The sequence below is a fragment of the Falco biarmicus genome, chromosome 8, assembly GCF_023638135.1.
Source record: "Falco biarmicus isolate bFalBia1 chromosome 8, bFalBia1.pri, whole genome shotgun sequence".
In the NCBI taxonomy this organism is placed as follows: Eukaryota; Metazoa; Chordata; class Aves; order Falconiformes; family Falconidae; genus Falco; species Falco biarmicus.
In genome coordinates this window covers 22825402-22851171 of record NC_079295.1, presented here as the reverse complement: position 1 = coordinate 22851171, position 25770 = coordinate 22825402, and the positions used below count along the sequence as shown (strand labels likewise).

The window sequence follows — 25770 nt, the reverse complement described above, 5'->3', positions numbered from 1 at the left end:
GCCTAACTGGTACTAGAACATGTCTAAATTACTCTTCTACGGCCCAAGATGTAAAATGAAAAAACCCGACTATGATTTTTTCCCCCCAGTTCAGTAATTTTTTGCGGGGATTGCTGCCACCACATGGCCAAACAGCTGAACTACGCCCACCCTCCGCACACTGCCGCCGCTAACATGCTGAGCACGCTGCCCCTTTACACTGCCTCTCATTCCAGCCTCCTACGGCAGCCTCTCAAGAAGTCTCACCATTGCCACCGATTTCCCAAATTACTTCCATCCAAAAGAAGATCAGAATGGACTTATAGCATTTAGATCTCGCTGACAGTCTCTTCCAAGTATGAGCCACTGGCTTCAGGAACATTTCATTGTTGTAGAATTATGCCAAACCAATATTCACCAAGACAACAGAAAACCTTACAAATGCCAGTGCAGGTAACCGCAGCCTAACTGATTTGCCAACAACGGTTGAAACAGTTCCTTTCTGAAGTGCCCTCCCCCAAGTGCTCTCCCAGCAAGCCTGCTTTTAGACAGCTGGATTCAGCACAGTACCCTGTCACCTGCAGAGGCTCAGCAAGCTCCGAGCAGGTTCCTCATACCAAAGAGACGTGGTCACCACAGAAAGGGACTTCCACAATTTCTCACACACAACAAGCAGGAGTCTACATTCATTCTTGTGTAATAGCTCTTATGAACAGCAGTTTGCTTCATACTTGTTTTAAAATACTTACCCGTTAAGCCTGTTAAAAATTAGTACTTACCTGTTAAGCCTGTTAAAAATTAGGGGGTTTAGCTCTGCCACACATCACCTGGTAAGCTCATACATACAAGTGCCAAAGGCACCACAGAAATACCAGCATATACCACAGATGCGGGTTTAACTCCATCACCTGTGGGATAAGGCTTCACTGCTCTGCAGCACTCTTGCAGAGTTTGGATGCAACTTCCATACATTTGGGCACCACATTTCAATTAATCCAAAGAACCAGGTAGTCCTCAATAAATAGCATTTACAGCATCTTCACCCTTTCTCTAGGTGATCAGTGAAGAAATGAATCCTGCAGTTTACCAACCTATATGCTTGCACATCACTTTTTATTTGCACAACCATTTCACCTGTAGCTTTCTAAAAGGGAGTGGGAAAAAATTGTATCATGTATGATGACAAATAACATTTATCACTTTGGCAAGGCCAGATAGGAAGTCAAAATGCCTCAGGCTTCCTGGAGAAAGCTAGACTGCAGAAACCATTCATTCAACGGTCACAATCTTTGAAGGACTGGGTAAGAGAATGGCTCAGTCAGTTAACTAAAACTTAAGGCGACTGAACAGTCCCTGCTTTGTCTTGCATACCAGTCAAGAAAAAGATGTGAACACACTCACCTTTTTTGCTCTTTGTGCTATATTAGGTGTTCTAGTGAGAAGCTTTTCAATCAGGTATTCTCTATTCTGCAAAACCAACATTTGACAAGTTAAAAATCAATACAAGGAAAGAAAAAAATTCATGTAGATTTTAAGGCAGAGCAAAATTTACTCGTAGGGTTAAACGTTTTACCTTGGCTTTCTGGAAAAATTTGCATTTTAAAAGTTCTGCTGCTGTGGGCCTGAAAGATCAATAATAAATTAGAACAGAAAACAAAGACCCCTCTCAGTGAATACAGTACAAGACGTTAGTTAAATAGTACGTCTCTAATACTTTTGAATACTTAGTACTGTATGAATGGGGAATGGATGTTAACAGCTACTGAATAAATTCACACATACTCACCACACATGAAAAAATTACGCCTTTCTACGGCAAAAATACAAAAAAGAAAAAGAGAAAAAAAAACCCTAGTCTCTAAGTTGCCAATTTTCCCCCTTTTTTCTTTCAACATAAATGCATTTTACCCTTAAAACAAACAAACTCACTCTATGAATGCAACTGAACTTTGCTCCACAGCAATACAGAATAATTACATTTTCCAAACAGTAGCATCAATACCTGCTACTGGCATTCTTTTACTTCATTGATGTCAGCAGGTATTCACAGGAAATTATACTGACACTATTAACATCATGCATAAACCAAAAAGAGAGTTACCAGGAGCACCTTCCAACGAAATGGACAGATAAAAATCAAAGCAACAGTTGTAAGGTCAAAGTCTAGACATTTCGCTTTTACTTGCGGGTCTGCTCAAGCCTCTTTCTTCCCATCGTCACCAAGTTTATATTGTTGACTTTTTCAACAGATAATCACAATCTCAAAGCTACCGAAGCAATTCCAACAGCAGGACTTGTTTGCCCTAGCTTCAGAGATCTAAAAGCAACTTATCTAGTCAAGCCAGACTCTGGTGCTGAAGCAGACTCTGGAAAGAACGGGAAGCATCTCTTGGAATGAAGTAAAATCCTCCGGGTTCCTTCCACCCTTTCCATTAGGAGCCCGTATCACTATTCAAGACTAATTTTGACATGCCTAAATTTAGGAAGCCAAAAACCTCCAAGATTCATAATTTCTAAATGAACGGAAGCAACATCTGCTACACTGTTCCATTTGAATCAAAGCAAGAGATTAGATACAGCACAAATTAGATAAGATAGTGGAAAGCTTCAAATTGGAGAATTTCAGTCTCAAAAAAAAAAACCAACCCAAAATCTGAACTAGTTTATTTGTCTAAAGACACATCTGAAGAGTAAGTGAACAAAAAAGGAGTAGTAAGGAGTATGTATATACGTTATCAGTTGACTCCTGCCAGAAATAATGAAACAACTCCTAATATCAACAAAAAGCATCCAATTTAGACACAGACAGTAGTTCCAGAGAGCACTTATTTTTCTTCCCCTCCAAAGAACCAAACTTTACAATACAGGAGTTTTTATTAGTGGTACTGTGGAGACTACCAGGCTCTAGCAGTAATCCACACATAAACCTTGGACGAGCAAAAAGGAAGAGCAGTGTTTAAGGAAAAAAAAAACACAACACAAACCACACCAACATTCAATACGTTTCTGTGTCAAAGTTTTGAAGTTCTATCTCAAATCAACTCTTAAGACAACTTTCAGTGATCCAGTACCATCACATCTCATAACAGGGATATGTACAGTTAAAAGCTAGATGCTTAGTAAAGTTTTATCCAAACTACTGTTCTCCATTCCTCTACGATTAATTAGGCCAGACACTTCTGAACTGGTCTGGAAGTGCTTTCTGGGCCTGCTTTGCACACAGGCCACAGCAACGAATCGCAGCTGAGGACTGTAAGCAGCACCCTTGGCACTGGGGAGAGAGAGAAACATCCACACACAGATCCCCAGAAGAAAAACACCATGGTCTGAGATAACAACCGTGCAATGTCAGTCCTAGAATTTGCCATAGACAGCAGGCACTTCTCCCACAGTGATGACTATGGAGGCATCTCTGTGCAAAATTCAATCCTGGTTCAGTAGAAACATAAAAAATAGCAATGATGCCACAACGTAAGGATGCTCACTCCTTGGTTAGAGTAACAGGCATGCAGATCTAATCACTTGTCTGCTGGTCCAATTGTTCAATTCAAGGTAATCCTGAGCTGAAGATACTGCATGTGTTTAAATATGTGTAATAAATTAGCGTAATTAGTTTAAACACTAATGTTTCAACACTGATGTCATAACTACAGATCAGGTAACTCAGCATTATGTATTCAAGGAGAGAAGGGAAACCATTTTAATTATTTACTTCTCATGTTTTTATACCAATTTAATCTTGCCTTGAAAATTGCTGGACACTGGAAATTAAAAGAAGCTTGGTTAGCCAGAACACATTTCATTTTATCTGTAAGCAGGCAAACTACATGGCTAAGGCAACAGGACTTGCTACTAAGACCACTAATTGTAAGGGGTTTGGGAATCTGAAAACAGTATACAAATGATCCTTCAATGAAAAAAATAATTTGAGTCTTTTTGAGAATAAAGATGTTGCCACACAATCTTTTTCCTTAATTAAACTTGTTCTCTAGCATTGCTGCTGTCACCTTTTCAGCTTGACTCCCTACAACAATATCCTGGCCTTAAGCTAGCATAACATCAGCAAAGAGAAGTCCACACCATAAGAGACCCACACACTACTCAGGATTGCTCTCTCAAAGCAGTCTTTTTTTCCCCAGAAATACCAGCTCTGAAACTCTTCCAAAAAGTGATATATTAACCACACTTAGGAAATAACATTAATTACAACTCTTCAGCAAAAGAAACCTACAAAAATAGGTCTGCATAAAAACAAATAAAGGATAAATAATCATTCTGGGAACTCAGGACCTCAGCAACGGTTTTGGAATAGATGTTTAATATTTTCACCATCTTGGCTATCCCATTCACAAAACAGCAAGAACAAATCACAAAGATACTACGACATGCAATTGCCTACATAAACATGAAGAAAACTCTAACAAGCTTGGAGCCTCTAAAAATTACAGTAAAAAATAAAAACCTCTTAATAAGTGATTTTCTCTGTGAATAACCAAGTTAAAGGCAATACTAAGCTTATGTCATAAAATGTGAAAAACAAATTTATTTATTTATCTATTTTTCATTTATTTTAAAGGTCAAGAGACTGGTATGCTTGGTTACCAACAGTTCTGTCTGATCAATCTGAACAGTCTTGTTAGACTTATGCACAATATCAAGATTTACATCTTGCCTCAGATGAGAAATTAAGATGTAGAGCAAGGACTTCTGCTTGATCAGAGTTAATTCAACAGTGTATTTAAGTATAAATAAATTAGGTCAACAACCCAGAAGAAAACTTAAGCGACAATTCAGAGGCAATTTCTTCTCCCCAGAAGAACTACAAGAACAAGAAACTGAAGGCTACTGTTTACAAAATTCAAATCATACACTTAATGTTTAAACACTGGAACTTTAAGTAGCCTGTATATTTTAAAAAGTAATTCCACTGTACATGGCAATAATGACCTACCTTTTGGAAGGATCTTTTTGAAGGCATAATGAAATTAGTTTTCTAAAGGATTTGCCATACTTTTTCATCATCTCCTTGTCCTCTACACCTGTCTCTAAAGTGGGAGGGTCATTTTGAAGTGTCAGCATTAACACCTACAGTAAACCCAAAAAAGAGGTACTGTAAGTAAAATCAATTCAAAATATGTTGAAAAGAGAATAAATATTCCACAGAATACATATATTTAGATATCTTGAGTTACTATTGAAAATGAAGTATTGCTAACTATCTAGCATCATTAATAATACAGCTGACAGCATTAAGTAATACAAAGTGGTTGTTACTTTCATAGGAGGGTATTTGTGATAAGGTGCTGCTCCTGTTGCTAACTCAATGGCTGTTATCCCAAAACTCCACATATCAGCCTTGAAGTCGTAACCTCGCACCTGGAAAAGAACCAAAAAGCAAAAACAGGGTGGTCATGTCTCAAGTTTCAAAAATTGAAGATTGAAAATATATGGAGTTTTTTCAACATTAGGAATACCTGCTCCATTACTTCAGGGGCCATCCAACATGGAGTACCAACAAATGTTTTCCTTACTTTGTTACGAGTAACATCACCTCCTGTTGCTAAAAATGCACTAACACCAAAATCTGGGAAGAAGGAAAAAAGTTGAAATCTGTTAAACTGCCAATAACAAAGCAAGAGTGATACACTTGAAAAATTAAGTAGATTGCTAAATGTCTACTTTCAGAAACTCCATTGCAGACCTTACCTTTGTTTCATGACACACTGTTCTTGAAATGCTATAAAATAGATGGTATAGCTTTATCTGGGCAAGATCTGCACTAGGACATCCTCAAGATTAACCTCTTAGTGTGTGTATTCCTGAACAAGGTTACAAAGGACTCCAGTATGTGTCTCACTTAAGGTTTTCAAATGTGCACTTTCAGCCAAGGTTTGAAATGTTTGCACCTGCTGTTGTTCAAAGATAAGGAGCTACTTCTGTACAGCTACTAAATTTGACTGCAATTTGAACAAGAGGGAATACTATATATAATTTAAATACTCATGGAGATTTGACAAATCAAAGATAATCAAACTGATCAACAATACATATTTAACAGTAGACCATGACATGAAAAGCTTTTTCCAAATTCCAACATAGCAAAAAACCTTGGTGTTCTGCTAACCTGTTACTACATCATTGACAGCTATATGGGAAAGGCAGGGAATAAATCGAAGAAAGAGCAGATTACCAATGTATGGAGAAATACCGTCATTTTGACTAGAGCTATATGAAGAGTATTTTAGACTGTGCTGTTTACAGTCCAGTTATACTGAAATCAAGTAGTCTACTACCAACCTACTTCAATATTTATTTTCCTATTGTTTTGTTATTCTTCTCTAATTTTGGGGGTGGGGGGTGTGAAATATATCAGTAACTATAGAAAATGTAGTTTTATCATCACTTTCCACTAAACAACTGTTGAACATCACAAACTCATATTCTGGACCTGTTCTACTGTATTTCTGTGTGTTCCAGTGATGTAGTCAAGTAAGATGCAAGCTTCAAGCAATATTCTTTAATTTTCCCTGCAGCTTGCCTGATGAATACACAACACCTTTTTTTCCCAAAAAAAACACAAACACCCAAACGTGTAGAGTTATAGAATAGACAGGTTTTGTGTATATTTCTGAAAAGCATGAACAGCCTCAGAAACACCTGACTCAAGTTTTTTATGCCCTAAAAATCAATGCTGGTATTATTCAGTTTTCTGAAGAGGAGCTGTTGCATGTAAGGAAAAGCTGAATAGGCAGAAATAAAGAAATAAGTGCATAAATAAAGGAGACTTATGGAAAAAAACTGATGTCATTTCAGTACCAAAGACACTGGACAATTGCTTACAGGTCCTTGCAGGAACCAAGATACAAAGGTAAAATCCTAAGTTAATCTTTACTCCCCTACTGTAGTTTTTCCTTATTAATACAACATTAACTTTGAAAAGGACAACAAACAACAAATATAAATGGGTGAGGGAGGACAATTCAAAAGAAAAAAAAAAAAAAAACCACGAACAAACCAAAACCTAACTAAAATCTCTTCTTTCATAAGCTTCAAAATTAAATATTGCAACACCCGAGAAAGATGTGATGAGTATTTAATTAAAGTCAAGTGAACATTTCACTATGATACTAGTCAAACACGGTTGTATATTTTCAGACAGAAAGAACACTTTGATAGCTACTCAATAAAAACAAGACTTTAATTTCCCATCCCAGACATAGCTTTCACAAATACAGGTTATTTAAGAAAAGACATGACCTACAGTGGCAAGCTTCCTATCACACAGAAGACAAAGTATTATTGAGAAGTTACATAAAGAGGAAAGGCACATGCATTACAATGAGAGAGCTGAACAATTCAACAGTGTTAGGCACTAAAAGTCACAGCTAATAAAAAAAAAAAAAAAACCACCCACCACACAAATTTAATTTAAAGTCCTGATTCAACTGCATTAGTAAAGCGTTCTGAAATTAAAGGAAACAGCGCTGCCCATATAAACATAGCCTACAAATCATTTATTCCCCAACATATTTTTCACCTCAGCCAGGGCTGGGGGTCTCGGCCAAGCCTCAGCCACAACCAAGCTCTAGGGTCAGAAACAAAGCCACTGCTTCTGTTTCAGTGGACCTGCAAAGCAGCTGCTGCAGGAAAGCACAAGCTGCAAAAACATTTCTCTCCTAACTTGCTCACCTTGACAGTGTGTGTAGGCTTTAGCCTAAGGTTCAGCCAAGGCCATGTGTAGGTTGCGGTTAAGACTCAGAGAGAAATAAAGCATCAAGCTCCTGTGAGAATGGGGCTGGGCGAGGAAAGCCTGGGCTACCAAACAACTGTCCCTGATAAATCTTTCACCTCCATCTGGCCTGAATATCTAAGGCACAGGCTCTACCTATTTTTAACCATATCTTTTCCAAACACTTATGTGGGTATGGATTACCACAGGGGTTAACACCTTGAGAACCCCTGGTGCAACGGGTAAGATCACACAGCCACTTACACACAAAACCAAAGAGCAGGATCTCCTGCCTAGACTCCTCAAAACAACCATTCTTTTCCTGACAAGTTTTATTGAAACCATAATTTCTTGTACAGACTAAACGCATCATACAGCCCACACCTTTTACACTTCCACCAACCTCTGTGTATGACTGCTCTTTGCTATACGCTCCTTACATCATCTCACATACATATTCCTTTACTAGTTTTCTTTGATATTTTGATCCTTGTCAAGCAATTCAGCTTGAGAAGTATGAAACTCTGATGAAGTAGTAATCAACCCGTTTGCCCAAAGCACCAAATATTACAATCTCAATAATTTGAAGTAGAACGTTCAAGCTGAGGAACCGCAGCAACTATTTAACATTATATTTGTAAGCTGAAACTCTCCTGCTCTGTACAGAGGAATTTTCCACTTTAAAAATAAAGTCTACCCAATTTACACAGAACAATAAGATGTGTATTTTCCTCTTTCCCATCAAAGACAGAGTAGATTCTCTGTGCCGAACCTCCAAGGTCCATAATCAGAGATCTCTGTAGAGCTATCCCAGTTCTCTAAGAATCTATGCTCTTCTATATCTGCACAAAATCTTTTGTCAAAGAAACACTGGTCTGAGCTTCATTTGTGAGCCACAGCCCCACAGAACCCAGAAATTATAACGGAAAACTATGTCTTCAAATATTATACCTCACATATATTAGCAGTGTGTGCCATGGATGCATCTTTTCATTATAGAAGCTTGGGATACAGAAGAACGAGCAGTCAAAACAATCTAAGTTCCTCTAGCAAATAAAAATAAGAAAAATTATCAGGCATCTGTTCTCCACAGATGAACGGAGATTTTACTTTGTCCAGGCATAAAGATTGTAAAAAGCATGAATTTCAGCCTCTTTGACATTCAAAACCGGCTTTCAGTTAACGTGCAATATTCAGCTGTCCCAAACACAACAGCCCCACACCAACAAAGAAACAAGTTTGATACTGCTGCATTTTTCACCTGAAGATTGGAATTGATCTGGTATTGAAATAACACATCACAAAAAGACATGATCCATGTATCTATCCAGCCCTTGAACTTCCTCAGTCCAGCATGCACTGAATGCCCTAGCAGCACAACTAAAGCCTTACTCATCAAGATGCCTCCAGCAAAAAGGAGGAAAAGGTCAGGAAACCAAGCCTGGATTTGAACTAGAAAAGGATAAATGAAGCTGTTGTTTGAATGTTATCTGATTACTGGGACAGCAGATTTGATTATGTGTGAAAGTAATAATCTAAAGTCAACAGCTTATTTCAGAAGGCTCATGAGATTTTATCTTTCAATTTTTTAGCTATTATTATTATTTTTAATTAAGTTGTTTATCTGGACATCTACTCCTTTACAATATGAGAAGATCTAAAAAATACTTGAACACCACAGACCTAGAATCTCAGCAGCTGCCCAAAGTACTATACAAAGTAAAGACAACTGTAGGGTAGAATCAAGTGAACAAATAAATATTAAGTATCTTCTTGTATTTAATTTTTGTTATATATAAATAATAAATATTTATATATGAATACAAATATATGTTATACAAATAAATAATTATTGTATTGTAATTAAGTAAAATTGACTACCTGCTTAAAAAGTCTTGAACTCAAAACAGAAGACTTAATACTGCTCCAGTTAGTAACTGGTTCACCTCCCAGCCAATCTCTTCCCATCCAGTTTCATAGACTTCAGACACTGGCATATTAAAGCCCTCAAAATATATGTTTACACAGTACTTAGCTTTGTTTATATAAACAAGAACTTCTGGCTATAGCTGAAATATACCGAACACAAAGCTTTCAGCACTGGGTCATGAGCTACAAATTGTCAAAGGCCTGGGAGTATGACGGGAGAGGGGGCAGGTATCACCACCTGCGCACTCTATTTTCCAGGTATCTGATACTAATTTGAGAAACGGGATGTGGGATATTGCTCAGCACTTAAGCTCTTACGGAAAAAAAATAGTTTGATTCTTACAGACTACCACTCAAAAAGCACACAAACACAGAGGATATTTAAGATGCTAAACTGCATCCAACCCATGCCAATACAAGACAAATGGCAGAAATGCCAAAAATAATTCAGTGAAATGTATCTCATACATCTCACTAACTAGTTAAGTCATAGCCAAGGCCCTCATGAAGGGCAGTACATAAAGACTTTTGAACCCTCAAGTACTATTACAATTACTTGCAGAAATAAATGAAATGAACAGAAATATGAGTTACTACCATTTGCAAACTGAGTGATTCAAAAAGGAACATTAAAAGGACATTAAAAAGTTTTCTTATATATTTGATGGGACACAGAAAAATACTGAATAATTTCTAAATCACGTATCATGAAGAATCTGGAACTCTTCATGAAACCTGAAACTAACTTGCAACTACAGCACTCCAAAAGGAGTAATTAAAAACCAACAGAAAAACCTTTATCTGTTGCTCCTAATCCAGCTGCAATTACCTTTTTCTTTTATTTAGCCATTAGCCTACCACTGCCATTACCTGCTATTTGTACAGAACCATCTTCACCCAGAAGAATGTTGCCAGCCTTCAAATCCCTAGAAAGTACAAACAGAGATTAGTATGAAAGTATGTATATGCACATTTTATCTAAATAAATTAATATTGTTTACTGATTAGTTTCATGACATAGCATTTTAAAATTTGAAAGACACAAACGATAAGTATAAAAGAAAAGGAGAAGGTGAAAAAAAGTTCTCCTCTAATCTCTTCAGAGAAGTGACCCACCTTCAGGGAAGGTAAATATAACGTAGATTTCTACCCAATGAAGCTCTAAAAGCTCAGGCATAGCACCCATATTTTGCTATAGGGTACCATGATTAAAAGTTACTTGACACTGAATCTGTCAGCACATGCTAAACAGTCAAATATATCCATTTAACACACTATTCACACATAATGTTAAGAAGAAACCTTTCTGGCTGGTATTTTTGACAGAAATGTGCATCCCATTCTAGTGCACGATAATTCTTTCATACAGAACATATCATAAACATTCAAAATTGGAGCAAATCAATCTTTCCAAGATTTACTGTCATTGCTACTGAAAGGTAACATAATCTGTTTCCTTAGACAAAAACAAGAACACATTGAAACAAAACAAAATCCCCGAACAATTTTGGAAACATCTCCAACTGGCAAATACCACCTGATACAGCGTTCCTTGAACTACCACAGCTTTCACCTACAACATACATGGAAAAGGAACACACATTGTATCTATCATCTGGAACAGGATTTCTGTGGTACTGCACAGTTTACAAATTATGCGTTACAAAAAAAAAAAAAAAAAAAAAGAATGCTCAAATGTTACATACAGATCTCTCTTTTCATCTTTTTTAAGGCTCTTTAAGAATAGACAAGGGGAATTCCCAAATCCAACCCCAAAGGGTCCTGTTATCCTTGAAAACTAATGAATATTCCTTCCACACCAATACCAGCTTAAGAGAAGACTATGAATTAGGGTTTAAGGCAGATCTTTGGCATTCCAGACCAGAAGTCAAGATAATTGTTCTTTATTTCTCCCATTTATCTCAATTTTCTCTCTGCAAAAGGAGGAAATGGTTCTTGATTTACATCAGAGGCAGTTCATTTATAAGAGGAGACATAAGAAGTACACATAAAGAACAACTACTGTGTTACATCTGCACTACCCCCATTCTCAGAGGTCTGTCTGCAGTGAATCTGATTTTGTTTAAAAGATTCCCTTATAAAAGCCTAATGCTTGAAACAGAGAGCCTGTTCTAGGCACCTTCCTTAAAAGGCAAATTCACCTCAATAAAATTAACTAGGGAGGTCAGAGTACAGCACTTAAAGTCCTAACAGTAGAAGAAACCCACAGGTTGCTACAGCAGCTATGTATGTATAGACCACCCTGGGGGATTTACACAATTTACGCTGAGGAAGTCAACGGAGAGAGAATATATAGAAGAGAATAATCACTAGACGCATATACACCAAGACACAGTTCCATAGTACCAATTCCAGCTTCACACGTGGTCATAAAGAGACATCTGTAGAGCTGTAATAGACGTTACTGGTTTACTGTACAACACAATAACCATGTCACAGACCATATCACAAACTAGATTCCGATATTTGGAGTACCCAGCAGGCACAGGAGTATAGACCCAGTTCTGGCATACTCAGTGCAGCACAGACCTATCTAAACTGTAAGAGGGACAGACAGAATAAAGACCAGGAAAGTACTAAGTATTAGTGACAAACTGCAGTCAAGATTACAGCATCTGCCCAAGCGTTATCATTTGATAATTACTGAGCGCATTTCCAGTATGTGAAAGAGGCAATACAATTTGCTTAGCCAAGCAAACGAAGCTGACCCGTAACAACAAACTATACACACAACTTCAAAAATTATTTTCATTGTGTATATGCTCCTACCTGTGAATTTGCCCGTTCCTGTGTAGATAGTCTAAGCCCTCCAAAACTTCTTTAAGAATTGTTGCTATTATGGGTTCTTCAAGGACACCATTTTTGTGCTCTCCTCTGTTGACAATATACTTTATTATATCAAGCATTGAACCTATATTGCAGATCCAGGAAAGAAAAAGCATATATACAGCATTATCATATCAGGTTCTTCAGAAGATTATATTTCTTCAGTCGTTCTATGCTACTGTTACTTAAAACTTTGCACATACGTGTAAAGACCTCTAGTAACTAGCTCTCAGAATAAGGCACACCACCTACCTTGTTCAAATGAGAAACAAAGCACTGTTTTTTTTCAAGCAACAATTCAATATTCAAGAATACTGTAACACTCAATGATCCATTAGAAAGATCTGAATTTTTAAGAAGTTGTAGCTTAGCAAGCTGTTAGCAGGAGTATCCCACATTTAAACAGATATGTACAGCAAAGATTTTGGTTTATTATGCAGCTTAGATTATGTCTTGTGTTCATGACAGAGTAAATATGCAGCTGCAAGACTGGAAGGAGATACCCTCCGCAAACAAATGATGACAACATTCCTACTGCCACCCAGTTTGACATTGAACTTCAGTTATTATAAATTTCAGGGAACCTACTAGCCACATTTTCTTTTTATCCAAGCATTTCTCAATAGCTCAGTAAATACCTGTCATGAATCACTGGTTTCTCTCAGGGTCTATGCTTGCTTTTGATTGAACTGAACAATTCAACCAAACATGATATAACAAGTGTTATTTTATGAGCACTTCCCGGCCTTACTTTCTAGCATGATGATGCAGTAGTCTGCTGCCATCAAAACTAATCTTGAAGAACGTCATGTAGCAACCAGGACCGCCACATCTTATTTTGGAGTCTTGCTTTTCTAACCTACACACACATTCTGTTTAGCCTCTTTTTCCTCTCCTATAACCGAGTAAGTTTCTTACACCATTAGCCAGCATCATAAAAACTGTCATGAGCAGTTAGTTTAAGCAATAAAAAAGATGCAACATGTATAATGCCTGTCCTAGGAGGAATCTTCCTTGAATAAGGAATGAGAAACACTCATTATGAAAGCAGAAATATATACATTTTCAAAAAAACAGAATGGATTCTAGAGAAACAAAAAAAGGCCACACTGACAGAAGTGACTTAATTCTGATCAGTCTTCCCTACACAGCCTTAACAGAGAATTTTAATATCTTGATTCATAATAAAAATAATGGTAGTTAGATCAACCAGATATATCTCAGTAATTCTTACACTGTACTATGAATATACATATACACACTTCTTAAGCTTGCGCATTCATGCTGTAACACACCTACGTCTCTCAGTTAATCCTATGTAGTCTCCTCCTTTCTTATTTGGTTTAGATCAATCAAATCAAAGAAGGTAAATCAGAAAAAAAAAAATCATACAATTTCCTTGCAGCTAAACAAGTAAAACCAGTAACTTACCCCCACTTAACAGCTTCATAACCAGCCAAAGTTCATCCTTCACCACAAAAGATGTGTAATAGGTCACCACATTGGGGTGATTGCATTGACTCATTGCTTGAATTTCTTTCTGTAAGAAATACAAAGCTCAACGTAACACAGACCGTTATCAGTTCTGCTTGTATAGAAAGGAAGATTCATTTTCAAAGTGAAATACTGTAACAGAACTGAAGTGTGCACAGAATATGCATCAAGGCACCAAAACATTTCAATTTACCTACAGACCTGCATGCAAGACAAAACATTATTGCAAGGAACATGGAGGAGGTTTGGCCAGGAGATACAGGCATAACTACATCAATTTTCTTCTGAGAGCAGCAAAGAAATTACTGTTAAAAGTCCCAAATTCAGAGTGAGAAATGAAGAATGAGCAGTCTCCAAGAGCTGAAGGTGTGGGTACAGGCTGGACAATAAAACACAAGGAGAGTTCAAAACCTACTGTGTTTCCTGTTCAAAAGGGATATGAAGAGTAGAATGGGAGCAGGTGGGAAAGGAGGAAGGAAGCTGTCAGACAAAGGACACAGCACCGCCGGCTCAGCTACTGTGGGATGGACAGGTGGACACAAGAGCCACGCAGTCAAACAGAAGTGGAAGAGGAAGAAGCAATGTTACAAACCAAAAAAGTCAGAGGAAACAATTGACTAGAGCACACAGTTACCAACAGATGCACAACGTGGCACTACCAAGTAACACCATCTATGACACGCCACAGCTGTACACATTAAGAATGACTGCCTTGTATCTATTATTTCAAGCAGAGTCCTTTTTCTATTCACTCTTTCACATAGATGATCTGTAACACCTTTCCAGCAGCTCTCGTTATCCTGCCAATCCTTTATGTAGGAGCATTTAGCCCTCCTTTGTACCGAGGATTTGGCCTCACACCAGCTTAAACTCCCACAACCCTACTTCTCCCTCTCCACCTCCCGCCACACAGCCCTAATCCACCATGCCAAAGGACATGCTCCTGGAGGGTGAGCCAGTTAGGGAGCCAAATCAGCTAAAAACTAAACTCTTCCACCTCCTCTCCCTCCCTGAAAAGCTAACTGCTTGCAGGGGGACTCCTGCTACACACTGACTCACCAGCACTGGCACGAGGCAGACACTACAGCGATCCCACTTTGATTGATTAGAATTGCCACAGATGCCCTTTTCAACATTCAGCCTCAATTCAGCAAGTGTTTGAAAGAGAGTTTTTCTGTTGTTGTTATTTGCAATGCACTTGAGATCACAGCAGCCTTCTAAAAGACATTACGTATTAAAGACTGTGATTTAATCTCATGATGCCCGTTAGTGGCTATGAAGTCAGGCCATAGTTTGACACACATTTCAGGTAGTCCTGTTGTCAAAATTCCTCCTCCTGAGCCAACTTCTGAGCCCTGAACCACAGAAGAATGAATGCCTGGACAGTCATGCAATGAGCCTGAATTACCGAGCCATTTGGAAAATGGCTTTCCCTGTCTCCCCAGGAGACAGTAGGTGGAAAACAGAAGATGTGGGGCACACATCCCTTTCCCAGAAGACATCTCAGCTTAAACACAAGTCAAATTACTGCCTCAGGTTCTTAATTCAGCTATCCATACCAAATCTTAACTGTAACTCTCCCACACTCTTGATTACAATTTCATTTCATATATTGTTTTATTGTTTTCCCATGCTGGTAATATAACAACAGTTCAAAAAGTCTACCTGCCACTACTGGGCAAAAATACACCTAACCTATTTCACGCACACATTAATAGTACAGAGGTGTAACTAACTGACTGTGGTAAGCTTCACTATCTTTAACTGAAAAGTACTTTGAATGTTTTGTCTGCCTGTGTCAACTTGTCAGCAAAAATTGAGCTATCACACTAACCGCAGCCAAAGGCACCTTGTGTCTCAGCTTTGATGACTTTTTCCAAAAAGAGTCTGCAAAACAAAAGTAAACAATCAGAAAGCACCCCATGAAAGATAAGGGATTGAATTTTAGTTGGGAAAGTATTCATTTCAGACTTGCAGTTCTGGAGTGCCCCTATCACTCATAGAATGGTAAGCCTCCACCAACTTCAGTTATTTGGCTGAGGCCCACGACATGCACAGAAGAGAAAGAAAAGCATTTTAAAAGACACTGTCAGGGAAAAGCTTGCAGCAGGACATCCCACAGAATGCCTCAGAGCCTTCTTCACATTCACATCACTTTAGACACTCAACAGCACAAAAGCCGTAACAGCAATTAAAATTTAAAGCCTCTCTCTCCCTCACCCTGCTGCTTCTCCCTTGGACAGGTTAAAAGCAAACTTCTCGGCCAGGTTATTCCCGATCCAGTTTCACTGAGCAGCTGCACAAAAATGTGTGTCAGCCTAAGGGCAGGTGGGTGACGCAGTTAATAACCAACTGGGAGCCGGCTCCTTTCGGTGCTCAGCTGCAGCGCCCAGGCAGGGACCAGGCAGGGACCAGGCAGGGACCAGGTGGTGCCCCCCTAGGGCCTCCTCCACCAACACCCAGGCTGTGGCTGGCTGAGGGGCTGCGCATGACATGCCAGGGGCTCCACCAGAGAGACGGCCCCAAAGGGCTATCCAGGGCAGAAAGGCAAACAGTTTAGAAAATCAGTTCAATAAAAGAAGCCATTCTATAGAATATTATTTGGTTTGTAGTGTCGAGAGCTTTTCTTGTTTTAAAAAATTGGAGGTAAAGAGATGGGGGAGATACCCAGTCAGAACAATACTAAGGACAGGAACTTTTTCGTTGGCTCATGGGGTTAAGTTACATTTAGCTTACAATAGGGAGAACAGAGGACACTGCAGGAAACAGAGTATTGAATTTCAGGAGTTTGGCAGTTTGTGTAACCTTAGTATTATTTAAACTCCCTCACACACTCCCTTTCTATTTTAACTGACACTGGCCCAAATCCTAAGCCTGCTTATGTGGGCACCTGGCTTGCTGCATTTCCCGCTTCTCTGAAGGCCACACAGCTGAGAATTTGTGAAGGGTGCCTCTGCACACCATCCATAAGCACTCAGCAGCAGGATTTTACAAAACAGCATGTTCAGAGAGCAGACAGGTTTAGAACATCCCTGTGCCAATGGAAAGTGTTTGATCAGAAAAATAAGCGATTGAAAACTGAGCAGACTCAAAACCAAGTGTTAAAAACCCAAAATGCAAGAGCATTCTAAGTATTATCAACTGAAATAAAAATGTTAGTACAATTGTAACAAGAGTTTTGAAAGTCAATTGTGCCCATTTCCAGAATAGCATCTCTATTTTTTTAAACAAAATTTTAAAATATCTCTATTAGAACTGAGTCCAAGTAACTATACTTCTTACAGAAAAAAAATAATTAATTCTGTACATGGATGCATGCACATGCATGCATGCACATATAAAATTAAAAGGAATTATACATGGCCTTTTTTTTTTTTTTTTACCCCTCCTAATCAGTAACTGGAATGCCAGAATTTATGTTCAGATCAAAAGAGATCAACAAATAAAAGAAACACAAATCTGAACACAGAGAAGCAGAAATTGACTTATGTTAAAAAATAAAAAAGATGGTATGGACAGTTGTCTTCGTACCAAAAGAGAGCAATATGGGACCAAAAATCCAAGACCTATTGCCTCATTTGGCAGACAGTGGAGACATGTTCAGCAGTAAAGATACTCAAGCACTTGCTAAGGTAACTTTGTACAAGCTGGTAACTAACCGCAGTCATTAAATCTAGATCACCTGAATATCTCTTCCAGGTTTTTGGCAGTTTTGTCTGGTTTTATTTGTTGTAACTTTTTAACTCTTCATTCCCATTATTAGATCAAATTCTAATCAAAACAGATCATATTTTGACATTTTTATATTACAATTATTAGTATTTTAAAGATATATTCTTTATGGACTGTAAACGTTAATACATTATGCACAGCATCTCACCTTGGGCTGTTCTCTTTCTAAACACAGTTCAGAATTTGAGTTTTTAGTTGACAGAAGTCTTACTACCTTAGAGGTAGCTTCCACTACCACAATCCTCTTTTAAAAACCACAACAACATCCCACACAAGCTGTTACATAAAGTGAAGGTGAATGCCATCAATCACCAGGGGAAGAGCATTTTGGGTCCTCCACTGTAATAAAGCCATTTTATCTGAAGAAACTGGATGGACCATACCCTCTGTATCAAATTCAAGATATCTTTTGCACTGGCAATTCCCTGCTGAGGAGATCATTTCCTTCAGAGGCAGGAATTTCTGCATTAGAAAAAGCCCACAGTCTCTAGGCAGTAGTATAACCTGTGGAACAGAAGAGAGTGTTCTCACTTTTAGAATGGTTTTGCGTCCTTCAACTCTTGTTATGCTGCCTATATATAAATATGCATTAGTCTTGTAAGCACCTGACTAGGAGCATTAGAAAGCAACAGGTTTTGGTTTTTTAAGAGTTCTTTGTGACTTTGTCTGGATTGCCATAACTAGTGCAGAGGAAAAACTCTTGCAGTCCCTTTTACAAAGGGCCTCTTACAGGTCCCTTCCTCCTCTGATCCGTGACCCAAACAAACAGCATTCCTCAAATGGCTTGTTATGGCCTAGTGGATAAATGTGTTATTAGCTTTAACAAGAGTTTCCTTGTGTAGATGGCAGAGTAGCCATTCCTGCGTTGCCCCTCAAAAGTTACCATTACAAAATGATCCAACAACTAGATTTTGCCGTGTTTTGGTGCTTTAGACATTTTAAGGAGACCTACTAAATTTTACCTTTATACTTTTAATCAGTGTTTAACCAAAGGAAAATGTATCCTTCCTCGGTATTCAGAAAAGACTGATAACCAGACAGTAATCTCTTCAAAATTGAGTCTTCAGAAAGCAAGGGGGTAAGGATCTTCCCACAGTTCTCAACTGCTGGTTATCCCAAGATTCAACTTTGCACTTCTTGTTTTTGTGACATTAGAAAATATACATTAGTAAAATATATTTTTAGGGGAAGGGCATACTTTCAGTTAACTTTCAAATCTTCTTCTGACTATTATCCTCATAAAAGTCTACCCTCACTTTTTCGACCAAGCAAAAACCAAAATCAAAATAGAAGATAGTCTCCATGTAATATGTTCCCCTCTGATTTACTTACAAGTAATTCATCCATACTGGTTTGGCATTTTTCTAAGTTGATCCTCTTTATTGCTACACGTTCTTGCCTGGGTTTGCATAGCGCTGCCTGGACAACAGCTGTAGCACCACTACCTGAAAAAAGGCAGAAAAGCAACACAGTCAATATAACAGGAGTTTAAACAACTGAACAACGTAAGAAACCCACACCGATAAAGAACTTAAAATCCTGCTGTTTATCCTCTTTCAGTGCTTTCCCCACACGCATACCTTTCCACCAGCAAGACAATTTGAACACTTCTCAAATGGGGAAGAAGAAATACCTCAAAGCTTCTGTTCCATACTCCACAACAAATTCCCAAGCTGACAACTTTAAAACTGTGTACTCATTTATCAAGTCACACTCACCACCTCAATGCACTTCATAGTTTGGGAACCATTACACTTGTTGCACTTATTTGGACACATCTGTTTTAATCAAGAACACTACTTGCACAGTTAACACAATTTAAAATGTTACATGGAGAGGCAGGCAGTGTGTGCTTTATCAAATATTATTCCTTTCTGCTCTTTCAGGTCAGTCCCTATTTAGCCAGGGTTTTGTTCCCACTATGCAATGAACAGAAAAGTATCAATAGAGTTGTACATGCTAAATCATCTGCAGTTTCACCTGTGCTCCTGTTCATTCATCATGATTACAGTAACATCCTACAAAAAGCACGATGATTTTTGTGAAGTGTGCAGAAAGTACAAGTATTACACCAACAGTAAGAAGCATGTCACTGAATGGCCCATCAGAGAAAGTCAGTCATGCTTACTTCACACGCAAATCACATACAGTCATACAACTACACTGATAACAAAGCTTGGTGGAATTGAACAAATTTTGGGGAAAGCATCAGAATAATTTTCTTTAGTATGCTTTATTTGCAAACAGCTGGAGTAAAAGGTCTTGTTGCTTCTTTTATCAAGCACCCACTAGCTTTGCCCCATTGGGTATTGCCTCACTAAATTAATAAAACTGTGGCAAGTAGCTTTCAGAAATAGTTTTGCCTGGGTTGCACATCTTGCCGCCACATCAAATACAGTAGTATGTGCTTCCTCAAAGTAATTACATCATGCTCATTCATGCAGAAACATAAAACCCCCTGACAAATAGCTCCCACCTGTAATTCTAAATATTTTAATTATGGATTTCTGGTAAGTCACGAATATATATTGGCCTGCTCATACACTGTGTTCTATTTATGCTCTATAATTGGCATGTCCTAGATGAATACAAATTGGGAACAAAAAGCGTTTTGTTGTCAAGCTCTACAAACATGGATTCAGTTACCAGCCGACTTAAGAACAATTGAGAGCTTTTCCCACTGCACATCTGAAAACAGCACCGAGGATACCTCATGACTGAAAGTTATTGTCTGTGTTTTAACTGCTATTTGCTTAGCTATTTTCATGTATTGTTTGTTCACATGATGTTTTCACTCAAATCACAAAGCTTTTTAACTCAGCATATGAATTTCATTGTAAAATTCTGAGCTCATCTTAAAAAAAAAAAAAGTCTCCGCAAGACTAACTAGTCATGTTTTTGCAGGATGTGGTCACAGACAAATATTGACATGTCCTGTTCTGTCTGCTTACAGAAGAAAGCCTTTAAAAATTCTAATAACATAAGTAATAAGAGAGTTAAGGAATTAAGAGATATTTTAAAAATTAAGTAAGACAACCCAAGGAAGGAACCACCAAGTCAGTACAGTTCAGCTCAAGTAAGACTCATCTCCATCACTTTAATGAAGTTCTCATTCAGCAGACATCAAGACACAAATCCTATTGTTACTTTGGCTACACAACTGTAGGTTAAAGCAGGGAGAAGAAACCAAACTTTTAGCTATTACAGATACAGGAACAAAGACCAAGATTTTCTTTGATGTATCTTTTTTATCTGTGTCAGTAGTTTTATCTACTTGTAGCAAACAATCAGATCTTCACTTTCAAAACAGATACATATACAAAGGCCACATAAAGGACAAACAAAAAAATTATTCGGCCAACGCCAGGATGAAATCCTGACTGCTTCCTCAAGCTAAAGTAACAGTAAGTAACACTTCAAAACATTTTGGAAAAATTAGATTACAAAAAAAGGCCTGTCACATCCCTGAGACCACCCCACTATATCAGTTGTTTAAGTTAAACCCAAACCAAAGACTATGAGCTTAATACTATTTACAAACTCTTGCTTGCAACATTAATCCTGAGCTATCCTTGTGCACAAGTTGAAGATTTGTTCTTCTGCCTACTGAAAGAGGACAAGACGCAAGATTTTAGGACATAAAAAATGGAGTTTGAAGTTTATTTATATGAAAAGCCTTTCAGCGCGTTTCCCTGTGTTTTCTCCCCAGACATGACTTGCAATGAGGTATTCTTCTACCACAAGAATACGAAACGCTGAATACACAAAAAGTTTTCTATGTTTACAATAAAGCGAATCTGCTAGGTGGTTTCTTTCTTCTGCCTTCAGAATCCTCTCCACAATACAGTATTTTGATAGTAAAGGCAATCAGCGCAGCCTCATTCTCAGTGGCACCTACATACAAAACCCATTTGAAAAAGCAGTTTCAAGTACTGAAGCAGGAGCCAGGTATTTAGTGGCTATATGCCTCCTTCCTCTTAAAAAATGTTCCACTCTCCTCCTCTGGCTCACAAAGCCAACAAGGGATAAAGATCAGGAAAACCTGTGGCTTTGCCATCTGGTCAGAAGACTCCTTTTGTGACAATAAAGAGATGCCCTTCTGTAGTCCACCAAACAAGCAGAAGTGTGAAGTGTTCCAGAGGAGTAGCTGTTACAAACCAGACTGTGCAGGTAAGCACTTCAGTTGAGAGGTAACAGACTACACGAGTAATGCACTATCATACAGTGAATCAAGTATGTCAGAGACAACCACTTCGCGTAACAAATTAGGGTCCCAGAAAATGTTTGCATAGAGTAGATTAGTCAACCATTTCTTGTCAGAAGGCATGACTTCTTCAGGTATGCTGAGCCTTACGAGTCTTCCAAAACCATTACAGCAGAGAACATACTAACTGCGCTACAACCAAAGCACAGATGGGCTTTAGCATCCAGGCTCTAGAAAACTGATCTAGTATAACGAAAGCTCAGGTTGGACAAACCATAAAGCTTTTACATCCAGCTGTCTCCCGCAGAAGAATAAAACAAAGGATTACCAGTGGTCAGACTCGATAAAACAGCTTTCTAAGAACAATGGTGGGTTTCCACTACTGGAAAAGTCAGTCTCCTGCTACAGACAAGTTCTCTTTGCCAATTTCAAAAGTTACCAGTGAAATAATGCAATTTCAGTCCACATCAAGATGCCTACTACTCCCTTTTCACAATAGGCAACAAGTCAGTTTCATCTTGTCCTCACATCTTTGCTGCCATTCTTCTCTCTAAGTGTAATCATGCCCTTACACCCAACCAGTTCCTTCATGCTATGAACCATGCACTCCCTACCATCGCGCACTTGGTGCAGCAGAGCCATTAGAATTTCTTTTAACTATTCGGGTTCATGCAATAGAAACTTTCTCAAGAGCTACTACATATGGCCACACTTCACTACTTCTGAAAAGATATAACCTAAAAGCAGTTTTCTGCATTCCACTTTGCACATGCTTCACAGCAAGCATATGAAAACCCCAAAAGCACAAATACTCATCCAGGATTTAAGCTGATCTGAGTAATTTCCTTCAAGTTGTTACATAAAGGGGGGGGGGGGCTCCTTATTTTGTTTTTAATCTAACCCTTGCTGAACCTGTCTCCAGCTGGCAAAGAGTAGGATCTTTGAAAAAGTGTGAACAAAACCTGACCTTAACATTTTAGTTTTATCTACCCTCCACTAGTCAAGTCTCAAAAAGACAGCGAGGTGAGATGGCTGGACCATATCACTTGCACATCACACATGAACACATACGTCTTCATAGAAGCATGTGACACTTCATTTATTCTGTTATGTATGAAAACCTGACATCTTCCACTCATTCATCACCGTGCAGTAACTCTATTCAAAACAGATCTAGAACAATTCCTTTCAATTTTCTTCTTCTCCTCAAGTACAAAAATCAGTAACTTCATTACCCCACAATGATTTACCAAGTCTTTTTTCAGTAGCTCACTGTTACTCTACAGCACTCCAAAACTCTTAAATATTTTTGCATTCATTAGGTCCCTTCAGACACCTTACCCAAAGGCATCATCCCCAATGCCATGGTGGTTCTACCTAATCTCTGAAGAGAAGGATGTAATCTGTTGGTAACGGTAAATTTTCTTGTTGAATAGGTATCCAAAGGGTTAGACAGCAGTCATAATTAGGGAACACTAAATACCTTATCTCAAAATCCATACAGTTTTTTACATACCAACCTATAGCACCTGTGGCTTTATAAATCTCCTCTGCTCTCCCAACATATAGAAACTTCCCATTAAATGCAGCTGATTAGTGCATACAAATTCTAAGTTAGCCTCAAATCCAAGACCAAATTGTAACTGTCTGTAAAAGAAGGCAGTACTGAATAAAAATTATAAAAATAGATGAAGTACCTATAAAAGTATTTTTATTTAATCTCTCAGACAGTCCAGTTCTGCAGAAGAGTCCCCTAGGTAATTCTTAAATGCAGCTCATACGCAGTGTAAAAGCAGGATTCCTTTTGCATAGAGCAGAATGCATTTGTGCACACAAACCTTGCCTGCACAAATGCAATCTAGCTTAGGTTTCCACTCATAAAAAAAAGCAGGGGGTTATGTAACATACAAAGCATCTGTGCTGACATACAAGTTCTGAAAGCTATGTTGTATATGTTGTATATTGCATGGAATATTGTGTAGCATATTTCCAGCATTACTACATGTGTCCTATTAACTTATCAGTACTTCAACACATTCTATGGCAGCATTGTGCAAAACTACTCTCTTCAGCCCTGCAAGAATCAATTGTGCTGGTGGCAAAGCAATACTTTTGGTTAAGAAAGAGAAAACAAAGAACCTTTCTTTGTTTCTAGCTTTTACCCCGCAATACTTAGTGGGAGAACTCATATTACTTCCATTGATTAAAAAGAAGTTATAAATCAGCTCATTAAAGCTCATTTAGACCACCAAACTCTAAACCTTTTTGAAATGTAACTTCTTTACAGAAATCTGTCTTCACATGACATAAATGCTTATGTTCTTAAGAATTTCACAATAATCACATAAATACTATTTATTAACAATCCCTTCCTACTTTGTGTTCTTACTTCATGCCCGGATCACATTTCTCCACTTATAACTCACTTGGGATAACAGTTTGTTTATCCTAGCCATTAAGCTTATGACATAATTCACTTGAAATAATCAGTGCTCTATGAAATCTGTGCCCATACATAGAACTGCTACTTCTACATTTTCATCATTCAACAATTAATCTCATTAATTCTTCACAGAACTATACAAAAGTGAGTTTGTGTAAGCTACTCTCCCACAAAAAGGTAAATACAACCATTGAGTAACCCAGTGATTCTGTAGCTGTAAAGGTGATGTTTTTAAATGTCCAGCTGCAGAACAAAGTTTCTGAAATCTAGCTTATCCTATACTACTTTTCAAAAGCACATTGCATAAATAATCCAGAAAAAAAAACCTCCAAAGATGATAAAGGTCTACCAATACTTCTGTCATCCAACTGAAGTCTTAGAGAAATAGTCCAAATGTCCACGTCAAAATTATTATTCATTACAGAGAATGCAAGAGAATTTGTGTGCAAGCATTGAGCTAACCTGTACTAAGGCTAAGATATAGCAAGCCTGAGCATTGACTAAACATATTCTCCAAAGCAGGGGGGTCAGGGGGAGGGGGGAGGATTCACAGTCACCAATAAAACCCCACATACAAGAAAAACAGGGGCAGATGGGAATGACTAAGCTTTTGGAACTATACTCTTTATTTCCTACCACCCTCACTCAAACAGTAAAAGGACCAGTTCTATCAGATGTTTTAGCTAGAAAAATTATAGGATGTATCTTGTGGTTTGCTATGCAGTACTGTGCCGCAACTCCCTGTCAAGTCTGCAGAACAGAATAAAGAAATTCTTCTGCCAAAAGCACGAGAACATAAATCTACTTTCTTGAACACAGAGGCTCCTAGCATCAGAGTAGAGCAAATAACTATCAATCACTAATTATTCAGGAAATAAGACAAATCAATACTGTACAAGAAAGTGGAGAACCTATACTGATGATCTGGAAGACATAAGTCTTCCTTCCCTCCACCAGTGAGCCCAGACACACTGTATTGCAGGAACTCATCTGAAATGTCTGTCTGAAGAACAATCAGCTATTGCCACCAATCATGGTTAAAAGAATTTTAAAAGAGCTCTACTCTGACTGACAAAGGCATTAAAGAAATCTGTGCCTAGAAAATTAAACCATATATATGGAGATTAGACACAGGTTTATTTAACAGTGACTGTGTTCAACTTTGAAATAAAGTATCAGCCTAAGTGGTGGCTTTTCCTAAGTGGTGGCTTTTTGCTTTCGGACACTTTCTTGGTAAGGAGACTTCTGCCTAGGGCCATACAGAGCTCAGCATTTGTCAGCTTGGTGCAATGCCATCAACACACCAAGATCAGCCTGGGAAGTCCAAGGATGACCATTAACCATGTTTGAGGCAGTCAAGTAAACCTGGCAATAAGCACACAGTTTGCAAAGGAAGGAAAGAAAAGCAGAGAC

The 25770-nt window shown here is 38.2% G+C and overlaps 1 protein-coding gene across 1 annotated transcript in view; it reads right to left on the bottom strand.

The window, feature by feature from the left end:
- STK39 (serine/threonine kinase 39) overlaps nt 1-25770 on the bottom strand; it is a 101764-nt gene that overhangs the window by 60213 nt on the left and 15781 nt on the right. Inside the window, exons 2-10 of the mRNA XM_056350364.1 lie at nt 19043-19155; nt 13916-14024; nt 12428-12569; nt 10508-10563; nt 5454-5563; nt 5254-5355; nt 4931-5064; nt 1553-1601; nt 1381-1446 (exon numbers count right to left, since the gene is read on the bottom strand). Of these exons, the coding sequence (XP_056206339.1) occupies nt 1381-1446; nt 1553-1601; nt 4931-5064; nt 5254-5355; nt 5454-5563; nt 10508-10563; nt 12428-12569; nt 13916-14024; nt 19043-19155 (881 nt within the window). The remainder of the gene's footprint in view (nt 1-1380; nt 1447-1552; nt 1602-4930; nt 5065-5253; nt 5356-5453; nt 5564-10507; nt 10564-12427; nt 12570-13915; nt 14025-19042; nt 19156-25770) is intronic.